This window comes from Amphiura filiformis, chromosome 5, assembly GCF_039555335.1.
Source record: "Amphiura filiformis chromosome 5, Afil_fr2py, whole genome shotgun sequence".
Lineage (NCBI taxonomy): Eukaryota > Metazoa > Echinodermata > Ophiuroidea > Amphilepidida > Amphiuridae > Amphiura > Amphiura filiformis.
Window position 1 is genome coordinate 9,126,579 of NC_092632.1, and position 25,505 is coordinate 9,152,083.

Genomic DNA, 25,505 nt, shown 5'->3' on the forward strand with positions numbered 1-25,505 from the left:
CCACACAATGTAAACAATCCATTTCAGCAACGGTTCTAGTAAAGTTTGCTTCAAACACTCTACAATCTTTAAACTTAAAGGTATTTGGTTTTAATAAAGGGCATTTCGTGATCCACAACATCATCCCCCACTTCTCTATAAAAAAAAAAGTTGAGATTTCCTGGCTACATAATGTGTAGGCTATGTACAAACATTTCTTGCCGATTAATTCGTTTAGCAAAAATATCGTGAAATTTTGTGAATAATTCGCAAACACAAATTGGAAAAGCTTTTTTTTGTCGTGGATATCTACAGAAAATGTCATAAAAAGGATGCTAGGATCACGAAATACTCCTTTAAAAGACTGCTCAATATTTAAGCAGGCATGGTATGGGAGTTTTGAGGGGGGAAGGGTCCGAAGACTTTTAATATTTTATTTGAACCATGAGGAGAAAAAGTGGGGAAACAAGGATGGATTTTGAGCGGACGCGATGGGGAACGCGATATTTATTGTAGATTTTTGTTCATTTCTACCACCCCTGCGTATAAAAATTGAATGAGACACACAATCCAAGTATTAGAAAAGTACAACTCTATTTTGTTTCGATTTAAAAAGAAACATTATTCTGTTTCCAGGGTCAGATGAACGCAATCCTATTCCTGTAAATTCAGCTTTTCAGCTTTAATTTTTATATAATGTGCCATAGTCTGAATGTATCGTATTTACTTGTGTATTCCATTTTATGTTATTTTAATTTATCATTCTTTCTTTCATTCATGTTTTTATATGATGTTTTTAACATGTAATTTGACCTTCGGGTCACAATATATTGATTTCAAGAAACATATACTATATATTAAAAATTGTAAGTTTGACCTATATCTCAGTAAAATTTTCAAAGACAAAATAGAATATAACAATTATCTGAAGCTTACCATTTGAGGGTGATGACACAGTACAAAACGATTTAAGTGTCTTCATCTCGCCCGCTTGCCAAGTCTATAAAATAAACAACCAATTAAGCGTCCAACCCATGACCCCCGGTGTGAATCGTAGCAACCTCCCCCTGAGTGCAACAGAGTGTTCCCCAAACCGCCCAGGAATAATGGTTTAATATTCCGCCCTATATATTTATATATATATGATTTGATAATAGTAATAGCATATGAATGCGTCAAGTTTATTTAAAGCCCAACGTAATCAATATATTAAAAGGGCATTTCGTGATCCACAGCATCATCCCCCCCCCCCCACTTTTCTCAAAAAAAGTTGAGATTTTTATATCACTGGAAACCTCTGGCTACTTAATGTTTGTACAAAAAATTCTTGCAGATTAATTTGTTTAGCAAAGATATCATGGTATTTGCCCGGGGGGGGGGCACTCCAACTTTGGAGGTGACGCGTATGTAGGGCTGTTAAGACCCCCTTTTTCAGCATCGCTGTCACCCAAAGACCCCATATTTTTTTACTAACACATGTTCTGTCACCCGAAGACCCCTTATTTTTTCCTTTGATCTGTCACCCAAAGACCCTTACTTGTTCAATTTTAGCAGCAACTTTCATTTATCACTGATTTTGTCACTTATTTTGATAAAACAAAGAAATTTGAAGCCATTTAGAACTAGAAATTCGATTTTCGAGGTTTTTGTTGCGCTGTTTCGGCTCTCACCCAAAGATTCCATTTTAAAAAAGGTCATGTTCTCACCCAATGACCCCATATTATTTACATTTTGCTCTCACCGAATGCCAAAAATCATGCTCTCACCCAATGACCCCATATTTTTTACATTTTGCTCTCACCGAATGCCCCTTAGTGCGAATGTGCCAGCCCTACACCTATATCCATTTCAAATTGAAGTGCCCCCCCCCCCGGGGGGTATTTGAATTTCGTTCTGGTATACCAGAACGAAATTACAACACATGATATGGAGCAGATACACATAATCATGCATAACTCACAAACGCAAAATTGGAATCAACTGAAATTTTGGAAAGAAGCCTTTTTCGTGGATAAAATGTCATAAAAAGAGGATGCTATAGGATCACGAAATCCTCTTTTCTGATATAGAGCACCAGATGAGCAGATTCATGTGATGTATAAGTAACAAATATTAGAGCACCGGTTAAACCATTAATAATAATTGTATTATACGTTTTCGGTCAAATTTTAATTTGGTTAAAGGCATATTCTTTGCCAAATATTATGAAATATTAATAACAACTGTTATGAACGTTTTCTGGCCATCTTAAGCTTATTATTACCTCATTAGTGTGGCTTGAAATGACCACTTACTTTATGAGCTGTGGTGCTCTCTATCGGGGGTTTAAAGTCAATGTGACGACTTAAATTCAAATTTTCTCTGTTGTCCTAAAAACAAAATGAATCTGGCGTAAGTTGGGACATGTGTAAACATTACAAATAATGCCAAAAAAACTGTCTTTAAAAAAGACAACGACATGGAAGATCATGTTTCATCATATGAAAAGGTTTGACTACAAAAACGATTCTCTTATATAAATTCATCTACGCAGTTTCCGCCTCGATACACCCGAGTAGGCCTACACAAATGTTTCCAGCACAGCAGTCTCCACGCAGTCTGTGTTATACTACACGGTTGAGTGCATAGCATAGCATCATAAGAGCTGTGCTAGATCTAGTGGAAAATAGACATATGTGATTGGTTTTTGCCAAAACCTCAAGTGTTCCCTTCATCCAATCAGAAATTTTTTATATTGAACGAAAGCTAACACATCCCCCTTAAAACAGTTTTTTACAGTAGGTCAACAGATAACGCAATTCAATGTAATAGCAAGGTAAATGTGGTAAATGTGTTGAAAAGCACATTTTTGACCAAAATGTAGGTTTTTAAAGTCACCTCAAGTGTTCTTACAATATTGTTCAAATTTTATGTCATTCAATGAAAGAGCACACTTATATTATCCATAGGCCTACTATAGCCTCATTTTAATGAGCAATGTCCAATTCTCTTTAAATTGCAAATATTGTGCAAAATGTTACTATTTTCGCCTGTTTTGTCATACGGTTGTAAATTCAATGAACTATAACTTTGCTAAAGAGCGCTTTCAAATTGATATGTATTATTTTCACCATTTTTGCAGAATAATGTTGCTTCCCTTCAAGTCCTAAAGTTGTTGAAGTTCACAGACGTCCAATTTCCACCCAAGTTTAATGGCAAGTCTCATATTTTACCAAAGACAAACCCAGGACCTAGTGTTTATCCCTGCCAGATAAGGCTGTCGTAGGTGGCATACTTTCATTTCACCGTATATTTACACCCCGAGTTCTAGGCCTATAGATATCATGCGCGTATATTGAGGGGTGGGTAGAGGGGTCTTTGTTTGTTTGAAACATTAACGGTGCATGGAGATGATTTGATTATGAATTAGTTTATTATTCCCGGCAAGCACAAGCCATACCTCTTACCTATAGGCTCCCCTCTCCCCCACCTATATAACATCCTTTTCCCTAAGTGTCTCCTTCTTCCCTTTCCTCGCCTCCACCTACATCCTCTATCTCCTCTATCTCGAGCTCTCCTCTCCCCATCATTCCCTTTCCACTTCCAATGCTCTCTCCCAACTGTTTCTCTTTCTCCCTCCCCTTATCTCCCCCACACGCTCTATTTCCCCCTAGCTCTATCTTCTAATTTTTTCCAGTTAACATTGCTTCAATAAAAGTCACTAGCTTATATTGGAAGTCATATAATGGCTTTCCATCGATTGTCGCAGGACATGAATCGATTTTGTTTATATCACCTGAGTCGCCCCTTATGTAATGTTGAATGAAAATATTTCGATGGTCTATATTTTTTCACAGCTAAAATAGCCATAGTTTATTGGATTTTCTAAACCACGTTTTTCAATGTAGATTGACATGCTCGATTTCTCTCCTCGTGAATATTGCACTGCGAAATTTAAACGTTTCTTTTGTATACTTAGATCAGGTAACTTCAAACCAAGTGATTTTCTTCTTTTCTACCATTATATAAGAAACTGAAATGAAAACTGAATCTCCTTTTGTACAAATTTTAAGTTTCTAACAAAGGGTAGAAACAAAGATATCAATAATCATGTGAGTCAAGAGTCTAGGCAGGATAATAGGAAACCACGTGACCAAAACTAAAACTCAATATTTGAAATGAGGCAGTGTCGCTGGTCTATTGATTTGATGCTAATGCTGTGTATGGTATTGGGTCAATTAAGATACGATGTCTCTGCATTATTTTCATCTTTACTGGAAATGTCTTGGTACTATGGGCATCACCACTGTGATATCACTCAATTTAGAAAACCCAACCAACTGCATTTCTTACTTATTTCTTACTTTTCGCCGATAAACTTGGTTTTTCAATCAAAAATCTTGTTTTATCACCGAAAAACTTGATTTTTTCAAATTGAAAAACTTGGTTTTTCAAATCGCAAAACTTGGTCTTTGGTTTCATTCGAAAAACTTAATTTTTTCCAAGTTTTTCGCCGAAAAACTTGGTTTTTCAACTGAAAAACTCGGTTTATCATCGAAAACTTTTTTTTCAAATTGAAAAAGCTTGGTTTATCGGTGAAAAACTTGGATTTTCGATCGAAAAACCAAGTTTTTCAGTGAAAAACTTGGATTTTCGCCGATAAACCAAGTTTTCAATCAAAAACTTGATTTTCAAATCGAAAAACTTGGTTTTTCAAACGGATAAGAAAAACTTGGTTTATCACCGACAAACTTGGTTTTTCAAATTTAAAATGCTTGGTTTTTCAAATGTTTTCGAAAAACTTGTTATAATATGTTATTTTTTTCACTGTAAAACCTGGATTTTCGATTGAAAAACCAAGCTGTTTGAAGATGTGAAACCAAGTTTTTCGATTGTAAAACCAAGTTTTTCGATTGTAAAATCAAGTTTTTCGATTGAAAAACTTGGATTGTCGCCGATAAACCAAGTTTTTGAATGGAAAACCCAAGTTTTTTACTGAAAAACCTGGATTTTCGATTGAAAAACCAAGTTTTTCGATTGCAAAACCAAGTTTTTCGCCGATAAACCAAGTTTTTCAATGGAAAATCCAAGTTTCACTGAAAAACTTGGATTTTCAAATCGAAAAACTTGGTTATAAATTGGAAAAGCTTGATTTTCCAAATGTATTCGAAAAACCTGGATTTTGAATTGAAAAATCATGTTTATCGGTGAAAATGACTTGGATTTTCGATCGAAAATATGTTATTTTTTTCACTGTAAAACCTGGATTTTCGATTGAAAAACCAAGCTGTTTGAAGTTGTGAAACCAAGTTTTTCGATTGTAAAATCAAGTTTTTCGATTGAAAAACTTGGATTGTCGCCGATAAACCAAGTTTTTCAATGGAAAACCCAAGTTTTTCACTGAAAACTTGGATTTGCGATTGAAAAAGCGTGTTTATCGGTGAAAAACTTGGATTTTCGATCGAAAAACTTGCAATATAGGGGCCAGCCCCCTGAAATTTCCGTGTCGTTGGACAGATGTTTCAATGGACGAATCATATATCAAAATGTTCAGAACAGAAGAGTCTAGAGAATCTTTTCTACCATATTGCCAAATTTGTAATTTGGATTTTCGCCGAAAAAATCGGTTTCTCGCCGATAAACCAAGTTTCTCAATCGAAAAACTACCACCTGTCTGCATCTTTTTTCCCCTTCTTCTAAGCTGACTTGCACTAGGTTCATTCCTGTCCATTCTTTAATGTTGTCAAACCACAAAATTGTTTCTTCAGTCGTCCTCTCTTCCTACCGCTCTTCCTTTCCCCTTCAACTTTTCCTTCTATATTATCTGGGGTGTTAATGCACTGCCACTTCCTCTGAGGATGTGATGTAGGTTAACTTTCTTGTCACCAACTCTCCAAGCAGCTGTCTCTTCACACCAAGTTCCTCTAGGATGCTCCATGTTTGTTCTTTTCTCTTTCCAACTGAATTTAGCATTCTTCTCCAGAACCACAGTTCTGATGCAATCATTACAGATCCTGAAATTCAATCATTGTTCCTCTGGCCATTCCAATCCTGGCTTGGATGTCTGCCGTGAAATTTGCATAGGATATTTTCACCGAGCCCAGATACTTGTAGTGGTTGGCCTGTTCAACTTCTTCTCCATCTATTGTGATGTTGTACTCTTTTACTTTTGCCTCTGTAACATTGAGTTCTTTTGCCAGTTACATCTATTACTGTTGGCAATCTTTCTATATCCTCTACTGATGTTTCAAGGAGTGCGGTTTGAGATTCAAGGGCGGTCAAAAAGTTCGTAGAACCAGGTATGCTACTTCAGTGGCGTAGCCAGTGGGGGGCCAGGGGGGCCGGTGCCCCCCGCTCGTCATGGGCGTCGGTTCATGTAAGGCCGTCGGTAGGCGGAAGGCGTTGTTGAAAAAAAAATTGGGTTAACAATATACTATTTTCCATCCAGGGGGACAGAAAAACTAGGAGAATTGTAACGAAAATGATGAAAAATTGACAATTGCACATAAAAAGTATGTGTTTTTATGTTAGTAGCGCCTATTATCCTTTTTGCTCTTCACTTTTTCAAACCATGCTAACAAATTTTGGGTCAACAAATCACAACTTCCGTCGGTAAAAAATATTTCCGTCGGTACATTTACAAGTTGTGCCCCCTCGGTTCCAAAATCCTGGCTACGCCACTGTGCTACTTAGTTTGTCGCACGGTCATGAATTTGGTCTCAGTTCAAAACTTGTTCCTTCAAAACATTACTGCAAAAATATTCCATTTTAGCTTCACTGCATATTTGTAGGACACCCTGCAGAGGAAGTCTACCTCCTTGAATTCACAGGTACTATACCAGAAGTGCACACAGCATCATCATGGAATTTGCCCCTGATGGAAGTGAAAACTCAAATGAAAAATAACAATGTACAGTTGCTATAAATGGTGATGAAGTTCCAGATATTCAACAGCAACGAAATGGTCCCTCGAGTTCAAGGATGGAACTAGCTTCCTTGAAGATCATCCAAGGTTTAAAAGATTTGCTGACGTCGCCACTAATGATATACGTGCTGGTACAGTAACATTGATAATGAACAAGGAACCAAACAAGGAAGATATATAACAACTCTGATGAAAGCGTAAAATCATAAATCCATTTATATTTGGTTATTCCAGGGTGTCTTCTAGATTGGGGTCCCAGAATCTAAATACAAAAAAATTGATACCAGTTGACGTAATGAGGTCCACACCTCCTATACACTTAGAATGAGTACCGAGACAAATTTAATCTATGTTTGGCTAAAGGTGATAAGACATACATTAATCACTGGAACTATGAGTCCATTCAGCGGAAGCACTTGGATCTCCCATCCCTAAGAAGATCATCACTCGGTCACTAAAGGTCCAGGACTTCATCGTTGTTTTCTGAGATTCAGAGAGAGTCTTGATAACAGATCATTGGCTAAATAAAAGTACAATATATCATACAATGTTATAGCAAAATTGAGGCAAACCATCAAGTGAAGAAGGTTGGAGGCCCGGGGGGGCACTTCCATAACAGATATGCATCATGTGCCTCGGGATAGACCCCCTTTTTCAAACCGGCTTGTAAAACCCCCTTTAAAAGTTCATGTACTCAATGACCCCCCTTTTTCTATTTCCTGCTACTCAATGACCCCCCTTTTTAATTCCCAAATTTAGGTGGTAGTGTTCTCCTCCAGAATAATGAGATTTTTCAAATTTCCAAGGTGGCCAAGTTGCTTTTTTCGCAGTTTGGCACTTATTTATGTGTAGGCCTACTTACTGATATTCTTTTGGCAATCCTGTACCCAATGACTCCCATTTTACAATTTGTTACCCCAATGACCATCCTTTTTTCAAATTTTCATACTGAATGACCCCATACTTTTGTAATTGTACATTTGACCTGAATGCCCCCTACTTTTAACATGGCCGAGGCACATCCCTGCCATTTCAGATAGGGAGTGCCTCCCCCAGGGTTGGAGGTAGGAATTGGACTGTTTTCGGATTGTATCTTGTACCCTATTCTCAGTTTGTCAAGCTGCCATTCACGACAGAGGGATCAGATAACTAAAGCAACCATATGCGGTCCAGGCATGACCTCCAGTTAACGAAACCTGTTTTAGAATTTTAAGTCCTACCTTCATAATATCAGGTTTGCTGGTGAGCCCTCTGAAGCAATCGGAAGACTTCCATTTTGCGGACATAGAAGGTTTCAAGAAAAGTTGAAACGGGTGCATTTAGGTATGCAGAGACCATGTTTAAGAGTGAGATAGAAATAATTTGGCTAGTACTCTTTCAAGTAACTTGTTCTACGAACTTATTGACCGCCCCACGTATGCCTCTTACTTTGATGCCATAGGTATCCACATCAGCGCCGGAGCACCCCTCATCGCTTTCTCTGTGTATGTCACGAAAATATATGGTGACGCAAATATGCAGCCCTGTCTCACATCTTTGGTCATACTGAACTCATCATCTGCATTTTCACCATTCCACCTGATCTTTCCTCTCTGGTTTACATACAATTGTAGCAGAAACACAAGATGTACTGGGAAGCCAATTTCTTCCATTATAGCAAACAGTTTAACGTGGCTGACTGAATCAAATGCCTTTGAGTAATCAATGAACATGACGAAGACTTCATCACCTACTCCAAGTATCTTCTCCATCAGTATAGCATACTAACAGTCTCCTCGGCCATTCCTGTAAGCAGCTTGTTCTTCTGGTAGTTCTTAATTGCTCCAGTTTTGCTTTGAGGCGATGTATGATGATCATTAAGAGAACTTTGCTGGTATGGCTGATGAGTGCGATGGTCCTGTAGTTGGAACATGGGGTCCGCAGACTTGAACAACATCAGAAACTCTTGTATTTTCCAGTCTTCTAACCATACACAACTTGCCCATATATATTTGTGCATAGTTGGGGTAAAGCTTCTAGTCCATACCGTCCTGTGGATTTTATTAGCTCGGCAGGTATATATATACCTGGTGATTTTCTAGTCTTGAGTTTGTTGACTACATGCTCAACTTAAGACATGAGAGGTGGTGGCTCTATCTGTGTTTTTGGCATGGAACGTGGTACTTCTCCATCTAGTTTTTCTAACAGTTTTCAACTTTTCCACCATATTCTTTCCATCTGTTCATGACATCTTCCGACTCACTGAGTACTTTTCCTCCGCTATCCTTGATGCATGCTTGCTGTGTTGGGGTAGAATTGGCTTTAAATGATCTGATCTGTTCAAACATTGCCTTGGATTTGCGGTTGCATCAAAGTCTCTGATCTGCTTACATCGTTCTTCGAGCCACGTTGTCTTGTCTCTTCTAATCATCTTCTGGATCTCAGAACGCAGTTCTTTGTATCGATGTTTCTGGTTTGGCGTGTTACTTTTTATGATCTGCGACTCACTGGTATTCTCGGGAAAATACTAAGACGATTGTCTAAAATGACATAAAATGTTTGCAATTTCAGGTACAGAAATGAAGCAAGGGCTCCGTGGGCTCTGTCAATAAGGGTTTGAGTTTCCGAGTGTCATTGAATTTACCAAAAGAAATACAATGTAATGGTTACTTTACAGGTGCTTGCGCTTCTAGTGCACGAGGTCCCTGCCCATGTTCAATCCACGACCGAGACATTTGCTGGAGTATTAACCGGGGAAATATAAACATATCTACAGGTTAAATTCAGATTTTCGCTCGCCCTATGCTAATGCACATTTTGGAATTAGGCAAATAAACCCCGAGAGTGCTGCGTCCTTCAGAGGGGATTTGGTTTACAGGAAGTCATATTTAGATGTACATCACAGTCAGCATCGCAAATAGTAGTGGGTCCAAACTCACTGTTTCAATTATTCATCTAGGGCCGGATTTACCATTGGCAAAAAAACATTTTTGGGCCCCCCAAAATTGCCCTGTGCATCTTTGTTTTGCACCATGTTTTGGGCTAAAATAGGGTACAAAATTGCAATTTTTGCGCGCACTAGCCTATTATATAGCAAAATTCAGCTTAAATTTGGGCTATACAGGAAATTTTTTGCGCGCTTGCCTCTAAATTGTGCTCCCGCCGACACCATCGATCTTATAACTAAACCAAAACTTGGCCACTTTAGTGCACATGCCTTCCTCACGGTGTGTTTGGGGTCTCCAAATTTTGGCCTGGCCCAAGGCCCCAACAAGGTAAATCCGGCCCTGTACTCCTGATTTGGCCTTAATACTAGTGGTTACGGCCCGGGTTTCGTATCTGTTCTCCACAAGTTGGCAGTGATAAATAAGTATACATCACATATTTGTTGACCAGACGAGAAACATAACATATGAAAAGTTTGTTTATTTACCTTAATAAAAGACTAGAGAATAACATGTTAATACATACCAGGTTATCTATCCCAGGAAGAAAGTTTGAGTTCAACTTCTCAGAAATTACTATTTACCACACGCATATAAGAAATCCAACGAAATTGTAAAATCATCATGACATATGACAGCGAATGTTTTCTCTTCCAGTTTTTGGTCCTGCTATGAGAGCAAACATCATGATGTAATGTTCCTCGTATGTTCCGCTAACATTTAATGTACATTATACGATCGTGAGAAGCTAGACGTACCTATGTCAAATTTGAGTAAGAAGCCAATGTACTCTGTAAAACATCTTGTATCAAGGTGGTCTACTGGCCGGCGGTAAAAACGGGTCACATGTGCAATTTGAATTTGAAATGCTCATTAGCATATAGGATTTGGTCAATTATTCGTATTCAAGCCGAGTTTTGCTTTTGATATCTGCCGTGATTGCGTCTAATTGTTTCCTGCACTTTGGATATGCTTCTTACTATTGAAATTGACATTAGTAATGATTTCGAAACTATAACATATGTTAGTGCGCAACATTTATTCAACAGATTTTGTTTCAAAATTATGTCTGTGATGTCATAGACCTTCCTTGAATGAATGTATCCTTTGTTGACGACGTAGTAAATGGCGGCCAGCTATTTTGGGTTTTACGTTCAAAATCGTTTATACATTGTACGGGCGTTTATATTATTGTTCATTCTGAGTAACCACCGTATTTACGTTCCTGATTCATTTTTCCCCACACACCATGCATTCTGTCTGAAAGTTTAAAAGAAAGAAAGTGTTAAAGAAAGAAAGAAAGAAAGTGTTAAAGAAAGAAAGAAAGTTTGAAAGAAAGAAAGTTTGAAAGAAAGAACGTTTGAATGAAAGTTCGAAAGAAAGTTTGAAAGAAAGTTTGAAAGAAAGATTGAAAGAAAGAAAGAAAGAAAGACAGAAAGAAAGAAAGAAAGACAGAAAGATTGAAAGATTGAAAGAAAGAAAGACAGAAAAAAAAGAAAGAAAGAAAGAAAGAAAGAAAGACAGACAGACAGAAAGAAAGACAGAAAGATTGAAAGAAAGAAAGAAAGAAAGAAAGAAAGAAAGAATTTGAAGCAATAATTTTTTTCCTTCAGAAATCTCAGTTAAAAACAGTGCTTGGATATACTTTTTTTTAATCATGGTGTTAAAATTAGGCATTAAATTGTGTCTTTTATTGTAAGATTTTTGATTTTTATAGGTCTTAAGGGCTGGGGTATGAACGTTTGGACAGTATTTATTTTGGGACATCAGAGCACATCAGACATATCGAATTGCATTCTGAATACGAAGAATGTCATTCTGATATCAAATAATTTTGATTTTTGAAATTCGCAATTTAATACACATTTATGGCAAATCATTAAAATTGATATTTTTGATATTTAACAGTACTTGAAGTAAACTTTAGAAATCTGATGATCTATACTTAAAGTGTATGTAGGTGGGATGAAAAGCCGACGATCAATTGAAAATTTTGACCTTTCGTATTGAAGATATGGATTTTTTTTTCCCAAAACACCCAAAAAAAATAGGTCTTTTTGGGGAAAAAATCCATATCTTCAATATGAAAGGTCACAATTTTCAATTGACCGTCGGCTTTTCCTCCCTGCTACATACACTTTAAGAATATAACATTAGATTTATATAATTTACTTCGAGGACTGTTATATATCAAAAATTTGAAAAAATATCAAATTTTAATAACTTGTCATAAAATTTGTATTATATCGTGAATTTTAAAAAACATGAAAATTATTTGATATTAGAAAGACATGCTTCGTATTCAGAATGCAATTCGATAGGTCTGAGGTGCTCTCATGTCCCACAAAAAATACTGTCGAAATGCAATAAACGCTCATTTTAGATCCCTTAACTTCGTCCGCGAGCTTTTCGGAATTCATTTTTTACCGTTTCAAACTAATAGTTTACTAAAGAAAGATATTTCCCACCTCTGTAAGGCACATCGTGTGGGTCTATATTATAGTTTTGTCGGAATTTCCGTTTTGATTTCACCCTTTTTCCCTTACATGTACTCCTAAAATGTCAAGCTCAGTACTTTTATTTCGAAAGCAATCAGCAGAAATAATCGATATTTAATTGTTGTCATCCAGGTCCTTTTTGCATTAGGATTACTCGACAGCGATTTGGTAGCCCAAATCTTCAATTGGGTGCTCTGGTAAAGTTAAATATCATTTACATTTCAGGTCAAAGAAACACGTTAATTATGTAAAACTACCGCTTTAAAAAAACACAAAAAACAACAACAAATAATAAACATCACTCACGTGAAGACCCTTGTCTGACATCGTGATTCTTTTAATCTTTACAATGTTGCAGTTCTGGCAACACTGTAGCATTTCACAATCTGCTTACGGTATCCCAGGAAAATCGATTCACAATGCTACTAGCTTCGGATTTCACGCGATGATTTTGAAAAAATTCCAGCCGAACGTAAAAAATGGTGAAATCAAAATGGAAATTCTAACAAAACTATAATATATAGGTCACGGTGATGTGCGTTAGAAAGTTGGGGAAAATTCTTTATTAGCGAACTATATTACTTTGAAAAGCTAAAAGGTTGATCCAAAAAAAAAAGCCTATAAAAATCGAAAATCTTACACTAAATGACTGAATTTCAAGCCTAAGTTTAACACCAGGATTCGAACAAAATTCATTTGGCCGAGAAAATTTATTTTACATTGAAAAGGTGTACCTCAAAATTGTGCTCATTTCAACACCAAACTCGATCGTTTGTATTGCCGCATATATTTAAATGACTGAGTGGGCCTTGTACAACAATAGCCATCGGTTGACCACCGTTCTGAGTGTTATAGGGTTGCACGAGTATTACACAGAGGCAGTGCGATGAGTGGTAAAACTACAATAGTGCAAGCTTGTATCACACTTTATGCGAGAGTCTTATCTTCGTTACGATTATATAGGCTAGACTATTCTTCTCCAAATGAAGAGCATTTGGTAATTTTCATAATATGGACCGAATGGTAAAGGTAAGCTGCATTTTTACCAGTTCTTCAATGCTTACTAAAGCCATTTTAATGATGATGATGATGAGATTCTCTAATCTATTAAAATAGATTAGAGAATCTCATCATCATCATCATCATTATCCTAAGCCATCGTCGACCCACTACAGGGCGAAGGCCTCCCCACGGTGTCTTTCTCATCCAGGTTACATCAAGAAATTGTGTGATTTAATTATGTAAATTTTGTAATCTAATATGGTAATTTTTTGTAAATTCTTGTAATTTCATCTCTTCTTTTAACTTTAACTGATCTAACTTTCTGTCTTCCTGGGTGCATAGTACCATTTCTAGGTATCCATTCTGTAACCATTTTTCGGCCATCGTCCATCTGATGTTCTAGCTAGGTGACCAGCCCAAGACCACTTCTTTTGTTTCACAGTCTGAATGACATCCGTGACCTGTGTCATGCTTCTGATCCACTCATCTGTTTCTCTGTCTCTTTTTGTGATCCTAGCATGCTCCTTTCCATATAAACTGTGTTGAGCCATTCTCAACTTTTGCTCTATTCTCTGAGTCATGTCCCAAGTTTCTAAGCCATATGTCATGACTGGGAGGACACACTGGTTGTAGACTTTCTTTTTAAGACACAATGGCATATTGCTCTGCATCACCTCATTCAAGTTTTCAAAAGCACCCCATCCTACTCTTACTCTTTTTATAACTTCGTCAAAGTGGTTAGCTCATTTTGTCAACTTGACCCAGTACACATATTCTTCTACTTCTTATAGTGCTGTTTGGTGAATGTAGGTACTGGATTATTCCTTGAGATGCGTTATGTCCATGTGCACTGGAAACAGCATATGACAAACAAAGAGATGTATGGCGACCTTCCAAAGTTATCAGACAAGATCAGTGAAAGAAGGACACGGTTTGCTGGCCACTGCTATGGACGCAAGACTGAGCCTGTATCTAAACTGGTGCACCGGATTGCGAAGTATGGGAAAGATAACTAGGAAGACAGGCCAAAACATATATTATGTCGATACTCTAAGACATGACACCGGACAAGAAACTACTGACATGACAACAACAATGCAAGACAGCAAGATATGGAGGGCCATCACAGGTCGAGGACACCACTCGACATTGAGTAAATAAGCTTCGCTATATGTATAAAACATCCGATGGAATATGGTAGATGCTCAGTGCTCTGCGATGGTCCAGTGTTGAACATGTTGAATGTGGTGGGAGCTGACGTCATCCTCAGGAATACTTATATGGTACAAATGGAGCTCCTTTGGAGTGAAGTTGTGAGAGTGTGGTGAGTGTTGCACCAATCCGCGCTGAGCTAGAACATTCCATTTCGAAACGGATCATAGACTTTTATAATAGCACTGGCCTTTGAGTTGGTTCGAGATAAGGACAGCTCGGCAGTACAATACGTTGTCATTTTGGTGACCCACGGTGTCCACGACAAGTCTTTGCTGACCATGCTGACAGTAATTCCGAGTAACTCAACACTGTCAGGTTCTTCTATAGTTGTTCCACAGTAGAGGAGCAGGTTGGGATGGCTAGTAGGGACATCTCTCCAATTTGTCTTGCATTTAACAACACCAAATAGCACAATCCATGAGGTGGTTCAATTCTTTCGATTTCCTGTGGTTCAATTCTTTCGATTTCCTGAAGCTCAATGTTAATTGGAGAAACAGCTGTTTCTCTGGCTTCTTTAACCTTAATGGAAGTCATTAGTGTGACTTCGTCAGCGTAGAGGATGGATGGATTAATAAGTCCGAGTGTAATGTCATCTAAGAAGATGATGACCAGGAGAGGACCAACGATGGATCCCTGAGGAACACTTGCATTTATAGGCTTCTTGCTGAATGCCTTACCACTTAAGATGAATTCAAAGTCCATGTGATCATTTGTCTCAATATTTGGGTGCAAAGGCCGCTAGCCCTCCGAACAGCTTTAATGTAGTCACATGAAACACACTCTTCGTGTAAATTATCCGGGAAGTAAGCGTTCCGACGTCAAAAAGCAACGTCTTCTTACGTTTATGGGACTGGTTGAATTTTATTTGGCAGGGAGGGGAGGGGGCTTGTTTCCAAACAAATGTCGATTTTTAGGCCGTTGGTACATTTGCATTTTGCCACCCTCCCTCGCTCGAATAAATGGCTAGCCACTCTCCCAATCCACGCATGGGATTCAGACAAATGGTAACCGTTTTGATAGAAGTTGTCTTATTTTCTAGGCCTGTATAACTATATCTTAGAATGCAGGAATATGAAGCTTTCCGGATGTGACATGTGGACCACATGTATGTCGAAAATGACAATGAACTGAACATGCTGATATCTAAACGGATCTATTAACCAATCCAAAAGATTTAATATGTCTGATGTGGGACATTTGCATGCATGTTGATTTGCAGTTTGAATCATAAAGGGCTACACTGTCTGTAAGATTTCTACAACTATATTTAAAGTTTGTCGTGTTATAACGAAGTCTATAAAATGTCAACATGATAAGTGTCTTCCGTCAGAAATATATCACAGGATTAGCACCAGTATAATTTATCCAAAGAACAAAACAAAATTACAAAACTACCCATTTTTTTTATAAGACAACTCAAAATCTGCACACATTTGATACCGTTTAGATATAGCCTATACATGATACGCGTCTTCCTTCAGAAATATATCACAGGATTAGCGCCAGTATAAGATCGCCCCGAAGAACGCATCACAAAAACTACCCACTTTTGTTAAAGATAATAACACATTTGATACCGTAAACCAATTTGTGTCAAGTTGAATGTTGTCATTTGGATGAAAAAGATGCACATGATTTTCTTAAATTGCACTTAAACCCATGTGCACTGACAATGCTGCTTTTGTTGCTGAATGGAGTGCCTGTCCATCCGGTGTCCATCAGTAAATGCCAGATGGTAATTCTTGACCTATAATGTAATGGTACATCTGAATAGCCTTTCCGCGCAACTTTTGAATCTGCTTAATTTTCAATCAAAAAGTATTGCATTTTGCTTTTCAGACAAAAAAAAAAAAAAGAATAGAAGGGGTCAAGGCGTAAATCAGTAATATCTTGGCTAACAGAAAAACTTTAATTGTTTGTTTTTTTTATTCTATAGTTCAGGTTCAAACGCTATGCCCGATTTTACTAAACCGCCCGAGTTGGGCCACCTTTTGCCATGTTCGCACATATCATCAAGTTTGAATCGCGTAAAATGAACTCGCTGCTTGCTTATCGTCAAAGATCTCAGAACAAAAACAAAGGTTTTTCATGTTTTTCTTTCACAAAAAAGTAACATTAGTAAATAAATAATATGATATTTATTTCAAATTTATAAATTAAAATACCACTTCACATGCCCTTTGTTTTAAATTACCCACCTTCAAGAGTACCGGTACCAACCAGATGGTTCATGATTCAACTCAAATTATTCAGTAACTTTTGCTACAAAAGACACAAAAGTGGCGAAAGCTGTTGGGCGGAAAGGCTGCACAGTGGGCAACGCTGAGCTGAGTGTAGCTGAGTGTGAATGGCTATTTGACTACTTTCTTTAAATCACTGAATTGGAAATGGATGAGTCTGACATCATCATGAGATCCCATTAATTCAAATTGTAGAACAAGTTATAAAGTAGCCTATACATTCTGGACATTTAAAGAGTATCCAATGTTGGATTTGGAAGAGACAGGTTTTTCGATAAACATGAAAATTGATGGGTACCAATCATTTTGATACAGCCTGTGTAGGAAAAGGTTCTTATGAAATGTGATTGAGTTGTTAGCTCCTGATATAATAGAAGGGGTGGTTACTTTTTGTGATGTTTGTGTTTATTATTATAGTTCTCGCAGCAGAAATCGCAGTGGAAAGTCATGACTTTGCGGGCGATTTTCGTTGCGACAAATTTTAGCTGCTGCTATAAAGACAATGGCAGACAATTGGCCATTCAGACGTGGAAATCACCAGCTAGTCGTCGGAGAATAATATGGCCTGAAATTTGAAAACCGAAAAAGTGTTTGCCTTAACAGAACAAAAACGGATGAAAAAGGTTGGACTGTCTAAACTATGGATATCATGACCAGAATTATAAATATATAGGCTGCAATGCATCCAATCGGTCTCAAATTGTTCCTTTGGTAAACATGAATTAAAATGAGAATAGTTGCATGGTTTTGGATGTTTTGTTACATGTATAACATCATAGTCTAGGTCAGAAAGCAGGGCTCAATGGATTTTGATCTTTTTGGTCATGTTACCAAGGTAACAAACCACCTGAGATATGGCAAACTATTCTTGTTTTTGCAAGCGGAGCAATCTGAGACCATGTTATTATTAAAATCAGTGAATTTATCAATGTTTGTCCCCTGTGGAATCCAAATTTTGACATTTGACCTTTACCCCTATAACTCAAGAACTGTACATCGAGATAGGTCAAAACTATACTTTTTCTAGATTCTTATGACGAGAGGAATGCATTGGTATGGATTTTAACAAGAGTTATCCAACTCTGAAATTTGTATTGATAATTAAGCACTCTTCCACTACTTGGATTTTCGGGGAATTTTGATATGGAGCTTTTGGGAGATGAACGCATGTGAAATGGAATATGTTGCAATTAGTGGTGGGTGATTTCGTATTTTGACTGGCGTATATTATCAGTATTGATGGATGAATTTATAAACAATCGAATGAAGACATACACTCACTCAAAGAAACATGTATATTACATATAATTATGTTTGGTTTATTAATTCGAATTAAGACATTATAATTATTAGTAACAACATGCCATATTCCACGTATTCAAAATCTTAATAGATGGCAAAAAATTACTTAAGTTAAACACCAATTTCATTTTAATAAGCCTTTTTGACTTGCATGTTTTTAAGTCTGTTTCATGAGTTGACTCGTGGATCCAGATCTCCACAGTCATACAGTTTGATCAGCTTGTAATCGGCGGGCCTTATAACATCGCGGATTAATAATAATATATTTTATTTGGAGAATGACATCTCACCAGAAGTATTATAAATTATTAATAAGTCCTGTACTTTGTCTACTTTCTTTAACACGCAAAATATAGGCCTAGACCAGACAGATCAACTATATCACTCTTAACGTGTGTCTACTTTTCGGCGTAGTGATAAAAGCCTAATGATTCCCGCCTTGATCAAAGTATACCCAATACATGTTGAATAGCCTAATGGGCATGAGTACTGGGACAGTCCCAATCTTGCACATCTTTTGGTTTTAATGTATCAAAATGATCGGTACCCGTCCGTTTCAAAATGTCATGTGCAAGATTAAAAACGGACCCTTGATGCAAAACGCTAAACGGTCTGATTAAGCTGTATGATATTTCAAAAATCATTAACAAATCCAAGCAACTAAATTTACATGCTGCATTTAGGAAGTTCTAACTTTTCCAGTAAGGATCTTAAATGACACGCATAAGCTTTCTGCTGGATGCCGGCCATTTTTTAATACAGTTGATAACTCAAGAGAACGTAATTACCAGTAGGTTTATCAAATTGGTAATATCCTATAGAAGTTGTAACATTTTAAATATTATTATGTATAATCCCAACATTCAAAGCCTTTTACACATCCGCGAATCAGAAATCGATTGTGCCATTCCGCTTCCTATTGAATGCAATAGCTTCCTTTCTCAAAAGTTCTCCTGCAAAAAATTTCAAACCAATCTTAATGGCTCTGGTCTGCTGGTATGGTAGTAACGTTATATTTTCGCGGGACATGTGAGCACATCAGACATATCGAATTGCATTCTGAATACGAGGAATGTCCTTCTGATCAAATAGTTTTGATTTTTTTTGAAATTCGCGTTATAATACACATTTGATGGCAAATGATTAAAAATTGATATTAACAGACCTCGAAGTAAACTTCTAAACCCTCGTGCAGTAGAAAATGTTGACCTTCAATATGAAAGGTCAACATTTTCAATTGATCGTCGGCTTTTCATCCCAGCTACATATACACTTAAAGTTCATATCATTAGATTTATAAAGTTTACTTCGAGGACTGTTAAATATCAAAAGTTTAAAAAATATCAACTTTTAATAATTTGTCATAAAATTTGTATTATATCGCGAATTTGAAAACATCAAAACTATTTGATATCAGAAGTACATTTCTCGTATTCAGAATGCAATTCGATATGTCTGGTGTACTCTCAGCTCCCACAAATAATACTATGCAAACGTTAATATCCGATTCCTTAATCTTTACAAAATGCGTAATGGAGGCCTATACAAGCCGTAGTGATATCCTTTATTGACACACCAAGTATGCCAAGTATCCGAGTATTTTCTGGAAATTAATGTTTTAACATTATTTGATTTGTTTGAAGCAAATCGGACATACGGTTTCATAATGCATCAATTTATATATCCTTTGTACGGTATCTTACTGGGTTTAAAAAAAATCAATAATCAATATGGTTAATTAACTAAAATGACTGAAAAGGCTCATTAATTTGTGCCATTATTTTACTAAAATTCAATGCATGAATGATCAGGTTACTTTTATTTTGCAGACGTTTGCCTTAAAACTTGATCGTGTTTCTACTCGTATAATGCGCTCTAGTGTATTATATTGTCTAGTCGCTCTCTAATTTGCATATATTAATGAGCTAATTTAAATAAATGCTAAATAATTATCATTGTAAATATGTAAATTAGAGGGTGACTAACACATTGGAACATATTAGAAACACTTTGACCAAGTTTCAAAGGCATAAGTCAGCAAAATTAAAGTCCCTGAACATTTATGTATTGATTTTTAATATAAAATATTGGCAAAAAAAATAATTAATATGAGCCTTTTTAGCTCACTAACCATATTGATTATTGATAAAACAATAAGATACAAAAATATATAAATTGATGTATTATGAAGACAGTATGTCCGATTTGCTTCAAACAAACGATATTTTGATACTTAGCATTTCTTTATTATATATTTCTTACACGAGTCATTATCTTATCTAATGTTCAGAAAATCTGGTTTGGCATAAGGAAGCTTATGATACTTGATGGGAAACTGTCATTTACAACATATTCCTCATATTCCCAGATAGTTTCGCAAGTATGCATACATGCAATACAGTTAGGACTGAAGCTGGTTGCTTATACATTTTGATTAATTAGTCTTCATTTATTTTACTATATATACCAAATCGTTAATGAGCATTTGAAGATTTGCAAATGAAATAGCAATTGAGCAACATAATGTGAAAACGTCTGTACGCGTACACTAATTATTTTACTCTTATTTTCAGAAAAACAGGTTTTGTGGACAAAATCGTAAGAGTTGAAATGCGATTTACATATTATCTTGTCACCCTACAATTTATTTCGTCGTTCAATCAATGTCTAAACTGAGATGAGTCAACTTCCAATTGCTGCTCTTGATATATCTTGTGGATCAAATTATCAAAAATAAAAATCGTAGTTTAAGTTTATTCAAGAACTATTCAAAAAACAAATTTACATGATCTATTTATTATCCATGTTATACCTACCTATTGCAAATGGTTTGCTTGCATAATATACAATAAAATGGCACTTCGTTGACGCACATCAACATTTTATCATCTATAAGTTATAAACAACATTTCATGATATAAAGATACAATCAAAATACACAATAACTGTCATTCATAATAACAGATTTGACAACTAAGACAAGAATAAATTTATAGTTCGCAGTGAACTTCCTCTGTTACATTTTAACGTTTAAAACGCACAAACCTTTTCTGTATTTACATTCAATAATATATACAATGGAGCTGCTCAAGTATATTTTTTACATAAAAATGCAATTAATGCAACACAAAACATTGGCCAATTGTTTGCATTTTCACTTTTCAGATTAATAATTCAAATAGGCCTATGACAAAATCAAATTTTCATTTAGCTGTGGCTCTTCTTCTTTGAACGAGACTCTTACGCGCTCGCCCTATTCCGTCATGTCCATGTGCGCTTTCGCCACTTGATCATAGTCTTATGTCACTGATGTCGGTCGATGTTGGGGAAAGCTGTCAGCCGGTACAAATTGCATTTAATTATCTTTAGACAATAAACCTATGTGACTAAAAAATAGACAAAAGCTGGGTAGGTCGACCTAGAGAATTTAATCTCTATGTTTGTTATTGGCATTCGCATATTTCGCACAAGATTTTCAATTCATATGTGAATATTAATGTTACTTATGTTTAAAAGGTTGACAATCAAAAAATATTCCTCTGACTTAGATTGCGGTAGGTTATGCATTAGACTGGATCCACCAATCCTTCAACTGCAACACACGGTCATCGGGTTGGGCTTGCAGGTGAACGGCCATTTTGTTTAAATGTTTCGAAATCGGGGTTGAGAGACTTAGGCTATAGTTATGCATGATGAAATTGCTAAATTGTGGTGAATTTATCTAAAAAGTAATTGCGACACACTGCGGAAATCAACTTGATTTGTACACTGTAGGCCCTATTGTACATTTTTGCATGATATCAAAATAACTATGCAGGAACAAATTAGGCCAATGTTTTGTGATACGATGATATTAATGGCTGAATCTAAAATTCTACATTTAACATGTTAAAACCAAACAGAACAAACAAACATACAAACAAATCAACAAAAAATGTTAGCGACAGCCGCATGCTTCTACAACCATGTCTTCGTATTGTCTCAAAACCACATTCTCATCATTGTCAAAATATAACATTGATATCGCTGAAAGTTTAGTTGGTGCACAGCAAACTTTTGGCACCGAACTTGGGTCCATAGAGTTCACTAACGTCTGTATTATAGCATGATTTGTCCCATTTAAGCGATCATTCAATGGAAATGGACATTCTCCAGAACAGAAATAAGCTTGATAGCCCATTGGCGCGATAATCCAATCCTGCCAGCCTACTTCCCTGAAACTCACATAAAGTGAATGCCTCTGACACAGATTGGAATGGCTATGGTGAGCTTCAAAATCGTCAACATCTCTTCGCACACGATTTTTACACCTCGTCGTATCCACCGACACTACAACTATCGATGTGGTTCCCGCTCCAAATCGTGGCATCTTATTGGTTAAAAGTGTCCTGGTTTCGGGGCTGGACGTATTTGGGAAGCTAACGGTTACATACAGCCCGTAGTTAGCGTTTGGATTTTCCCGCCATCTTTTGACCAATGAAAGTAAGTCCACAGAACCGGATTCGTTGTCGTTATTGCGTTCCAAATTAAGCGCTAAAGAAGCATGGAGTCGAAGAGCGTTTTCTTTCAAGGCGTTAGATCGTGGAGCAAGTGGTGAAAGGGAGTTTCCAACTCGGCGAAGAATCTGGAAAATCTTCACCTCTATGGTAGAAATAGTACCAATTTGTCGAATTTCGTCCAGAAATTCTAGCTTGAGTTCAGCGCCTGTTACAGTTTCTGTTCGAGGTATCGTTGATACGTTGAAATACACAACCTGACGAAATGTTGGTGCAACGTCATCGATGGGACGCAGTGAAGTACCTGCAGGAACAAAATAAAAAACAATACAAGCATTAAATGACAATATAGCGTCAACAACAAAAATAGCAAAAACATACATTATTGTATTTATTCCAAGATTGCAGAAAGCCGCGAGTTTCGAATTGTGAAAAACTTGCATAGAAGTTTGATGTGAACGTTTTCTGGTAAATCAAAATGTTGCCCCCGCAATTTATCACAAAACTATCTAGCCAAAAGTACATTTTGTTGATATTTACTCGAGTTGTTTATGATAATCCTATTTTTTTGATTGACAGTTGTCATTGCCCTCAAGAACACACTTAATCCAATCAGCCTATCGATGTGCATATCTGATGAGCGCCAAGTTTGTTTTGGAAAGAAAGACTCGTGATGAACAATAACAATTAGGACCTATATATAATTGTGACAGTTATTTTTATTCAAACAGTATAATTTACAAGATTACCTCATGGTTCCAATCCGAAAAAATAATTATACTAGAAAAAGACCAAGTTAGAAAAAGTTTGCAAAGATTAGATTTGAACCAAAATTACTATCTTTGACCATTATCGGTATATATATATATAAAATAAAACTAATAAAAAAACCCAACACACCTCCATTTGATCAGTGGATGGAAGGTGAGAGTAAATTCACCACAGGATGCTACATTAAAAATCAGAGCAAATACCACAATTGATTTGGTCGAGTATCATCTCGACGGGTGTAAATCAAATGAAATCATAACCAATTGCTTCAATTCGCTAGCTCCATTTTCATATTATTTGATATCTTGCTAGTTGTGTGCTGATATTACACTCAACTTTTGATAACTTTATTGTATAAAACATGGCATAGCGCAGAGGTGGTCGCTGCCATGCAAGCTGCTTCAATGGGGTAAAAATGTGACATATTTTGGATGATACATATCATAACATATATCTAATGTAAACAGCATCTCTGAAGAACATCTTGTTAGATTGGTAATTTATAGGAATATTTATTTAAACTTGGGAAACTAGGCAACCATCATGGCCCAAGTATTTTGCTAATACACACACGACCACCACGATCATACCATGGAAATAGTAGATGAGATCTACTATTTCCATGATCATACAAAATACAAGGATGTGCATTATTCTTTTTAACAACATGCATTCAAGTCCATTTCAAGTTTTTAAAGCAATAATCGATAAGTTTTTTTAGTTCAAGTCTTTTTCCAACACATGGTCCCCTTATGTTGAACAAAACCAGCACACCTGTTGAACACACCTGGTTATACCTGTACGCAACCTGCTGAGTTAAATCTTTACATATATGCCGCGAAATGATCACGTAATGAACACAATTTATGCAATATTATTAAAAAGGAAGGAAGGTCATTTCTCTGAACTTGAGAAAATGACAATCAAATACGTATCTCATTATCGGCCAGCAGAGCAAAAAGTAGTCTATGTTTTTTGTTGGTCAATATCGATGAATGTCAAAATGGCAGGAATTGATTAAGGTATCGATCAATTTTGGCCATTTGGATATAGATTATCTCTCTGGTACGTATCACATGCCATGCTTTCTTAGTGACATCATGCACATCTTACTTTAGCCGGATAGTTTAGATTAACAAAAAATGAAACATAGCATCTTCTTTCCTTCAAAAATCATCTCTCAAGACAAACTATTGCTTTTTTCCGTTAAGTGTGACAAACATATTACTCCTCTCTGATTAATACATTCGTCACTGGTGTCTCTTTTGTTCTTACGGTACTTTTTACGCAAATTAATTCTTACCTGCATTTGGAAAACTGCGGATAATATTGCCGGGGATTGTAGGATCGGAAAAACTACATCTCTGTGCTTCTGAAGGCATGTAACTGGTGTCCCCTTGAAGACGTTTGTATAGATCCAACATGTACTGAGGCGCGGTCGCATTGGGTCCTGGTCTAGGGCGTTCTTTCAGTCCCAAAACTTTCAATATTCGACTCTCCATCTGCTTACTCAAAGTAACGTATTCCGATGATATTTCAAACTTGATACACAATGTTACGAAGTAGACAAAAACGAGATACATGGCATTTCCAAGTTCCATTTTGTCGATGGTCAAGTTCACACTGATTCGGATGGTGTTTATGACGGATAGTCGACAAATTTTAACGGGCCCGAGGCCGCTACTGTCAGCAGGTGTAGGCAAAGAGCACGTCTGACAACACAAAACTTAGAATCCTGTGAAAAAGTAGAAACTCACTACGTCGATATAGCAAACCTCATACAGACGTACGGTGCCAAGAAAAAGAGATTTTTTTCTGGAATGGAAGGCGACCAACAGTGCCGGGTTGAGTTGAGGGCACAATTGACGATAGTGAAATAAGGCGAAAGTTAAGGTAACTCTGCCGGCGGGCTGATTCTATATTTGAAATATCCGTGTGTATGCTGCCTGCGGTAGGCACATCTGAACATGGTAGACGCATAGGGTGATGTGAGCTCAACGAGAGGATGGTTGGCCCAATTACTCTGTGGTCTAGTCGCTCTAATTGGTAGGCCTGGCTAGTTTGGACGTAGAAGAGCTCAGCCGAATTTAATTAATTGCGTAATTAGTATCTTTCAATAGGTGCTTATTGTCATTTATGTGACAGAGCAAACTTTAAAAGATCGTGCCTGTCCA

General features: G+C 36.7%; 1 protein-coding gene across 1 annotated transcript; it reads right to left on the minus strand.

The window, feature by feature from the left end:
* Window positions 1–19,779: 19,779 nt before the first annotated feature.
* Window positions 19,780–25,505, minus strand: LOC140152579 (univin-like). The gene is made up of 2 exons (XM_072174970.1): window positions 24,635–25,505; window positions 19,780–22,864 (listed from the first exon to the last, which is right to left on the minus strand). Exons 1-2 carry the CDS (start codon window positions 24,930–24,932, stop codon window positions 22,002–22,004), a joined length of 1,161 nt encoding a protein of 386 aa, XP_072031071.1. The 5' UTR covers window positions 24,933–25,505; the 3' UTR covers window positions 19,780–22,001.

Bases quoted from the DNA above. Each gene is read 5' to 3' on its own strand.
- LOC140152579 (XM_072174970.1), bottom strand. From the start codon at position 24,932: ATGGAACTTGGAAATGCCATGTATCTCGTTTTTGTCTACTTCGTAACA. The intron at 22,865-24,634 runs GTAAGAATTAAT...TTGTTCCTGCAG, and splicing joins CCGCAGTTTTCCAAATGCAG to GTACTTCACTGCGTCCCATC.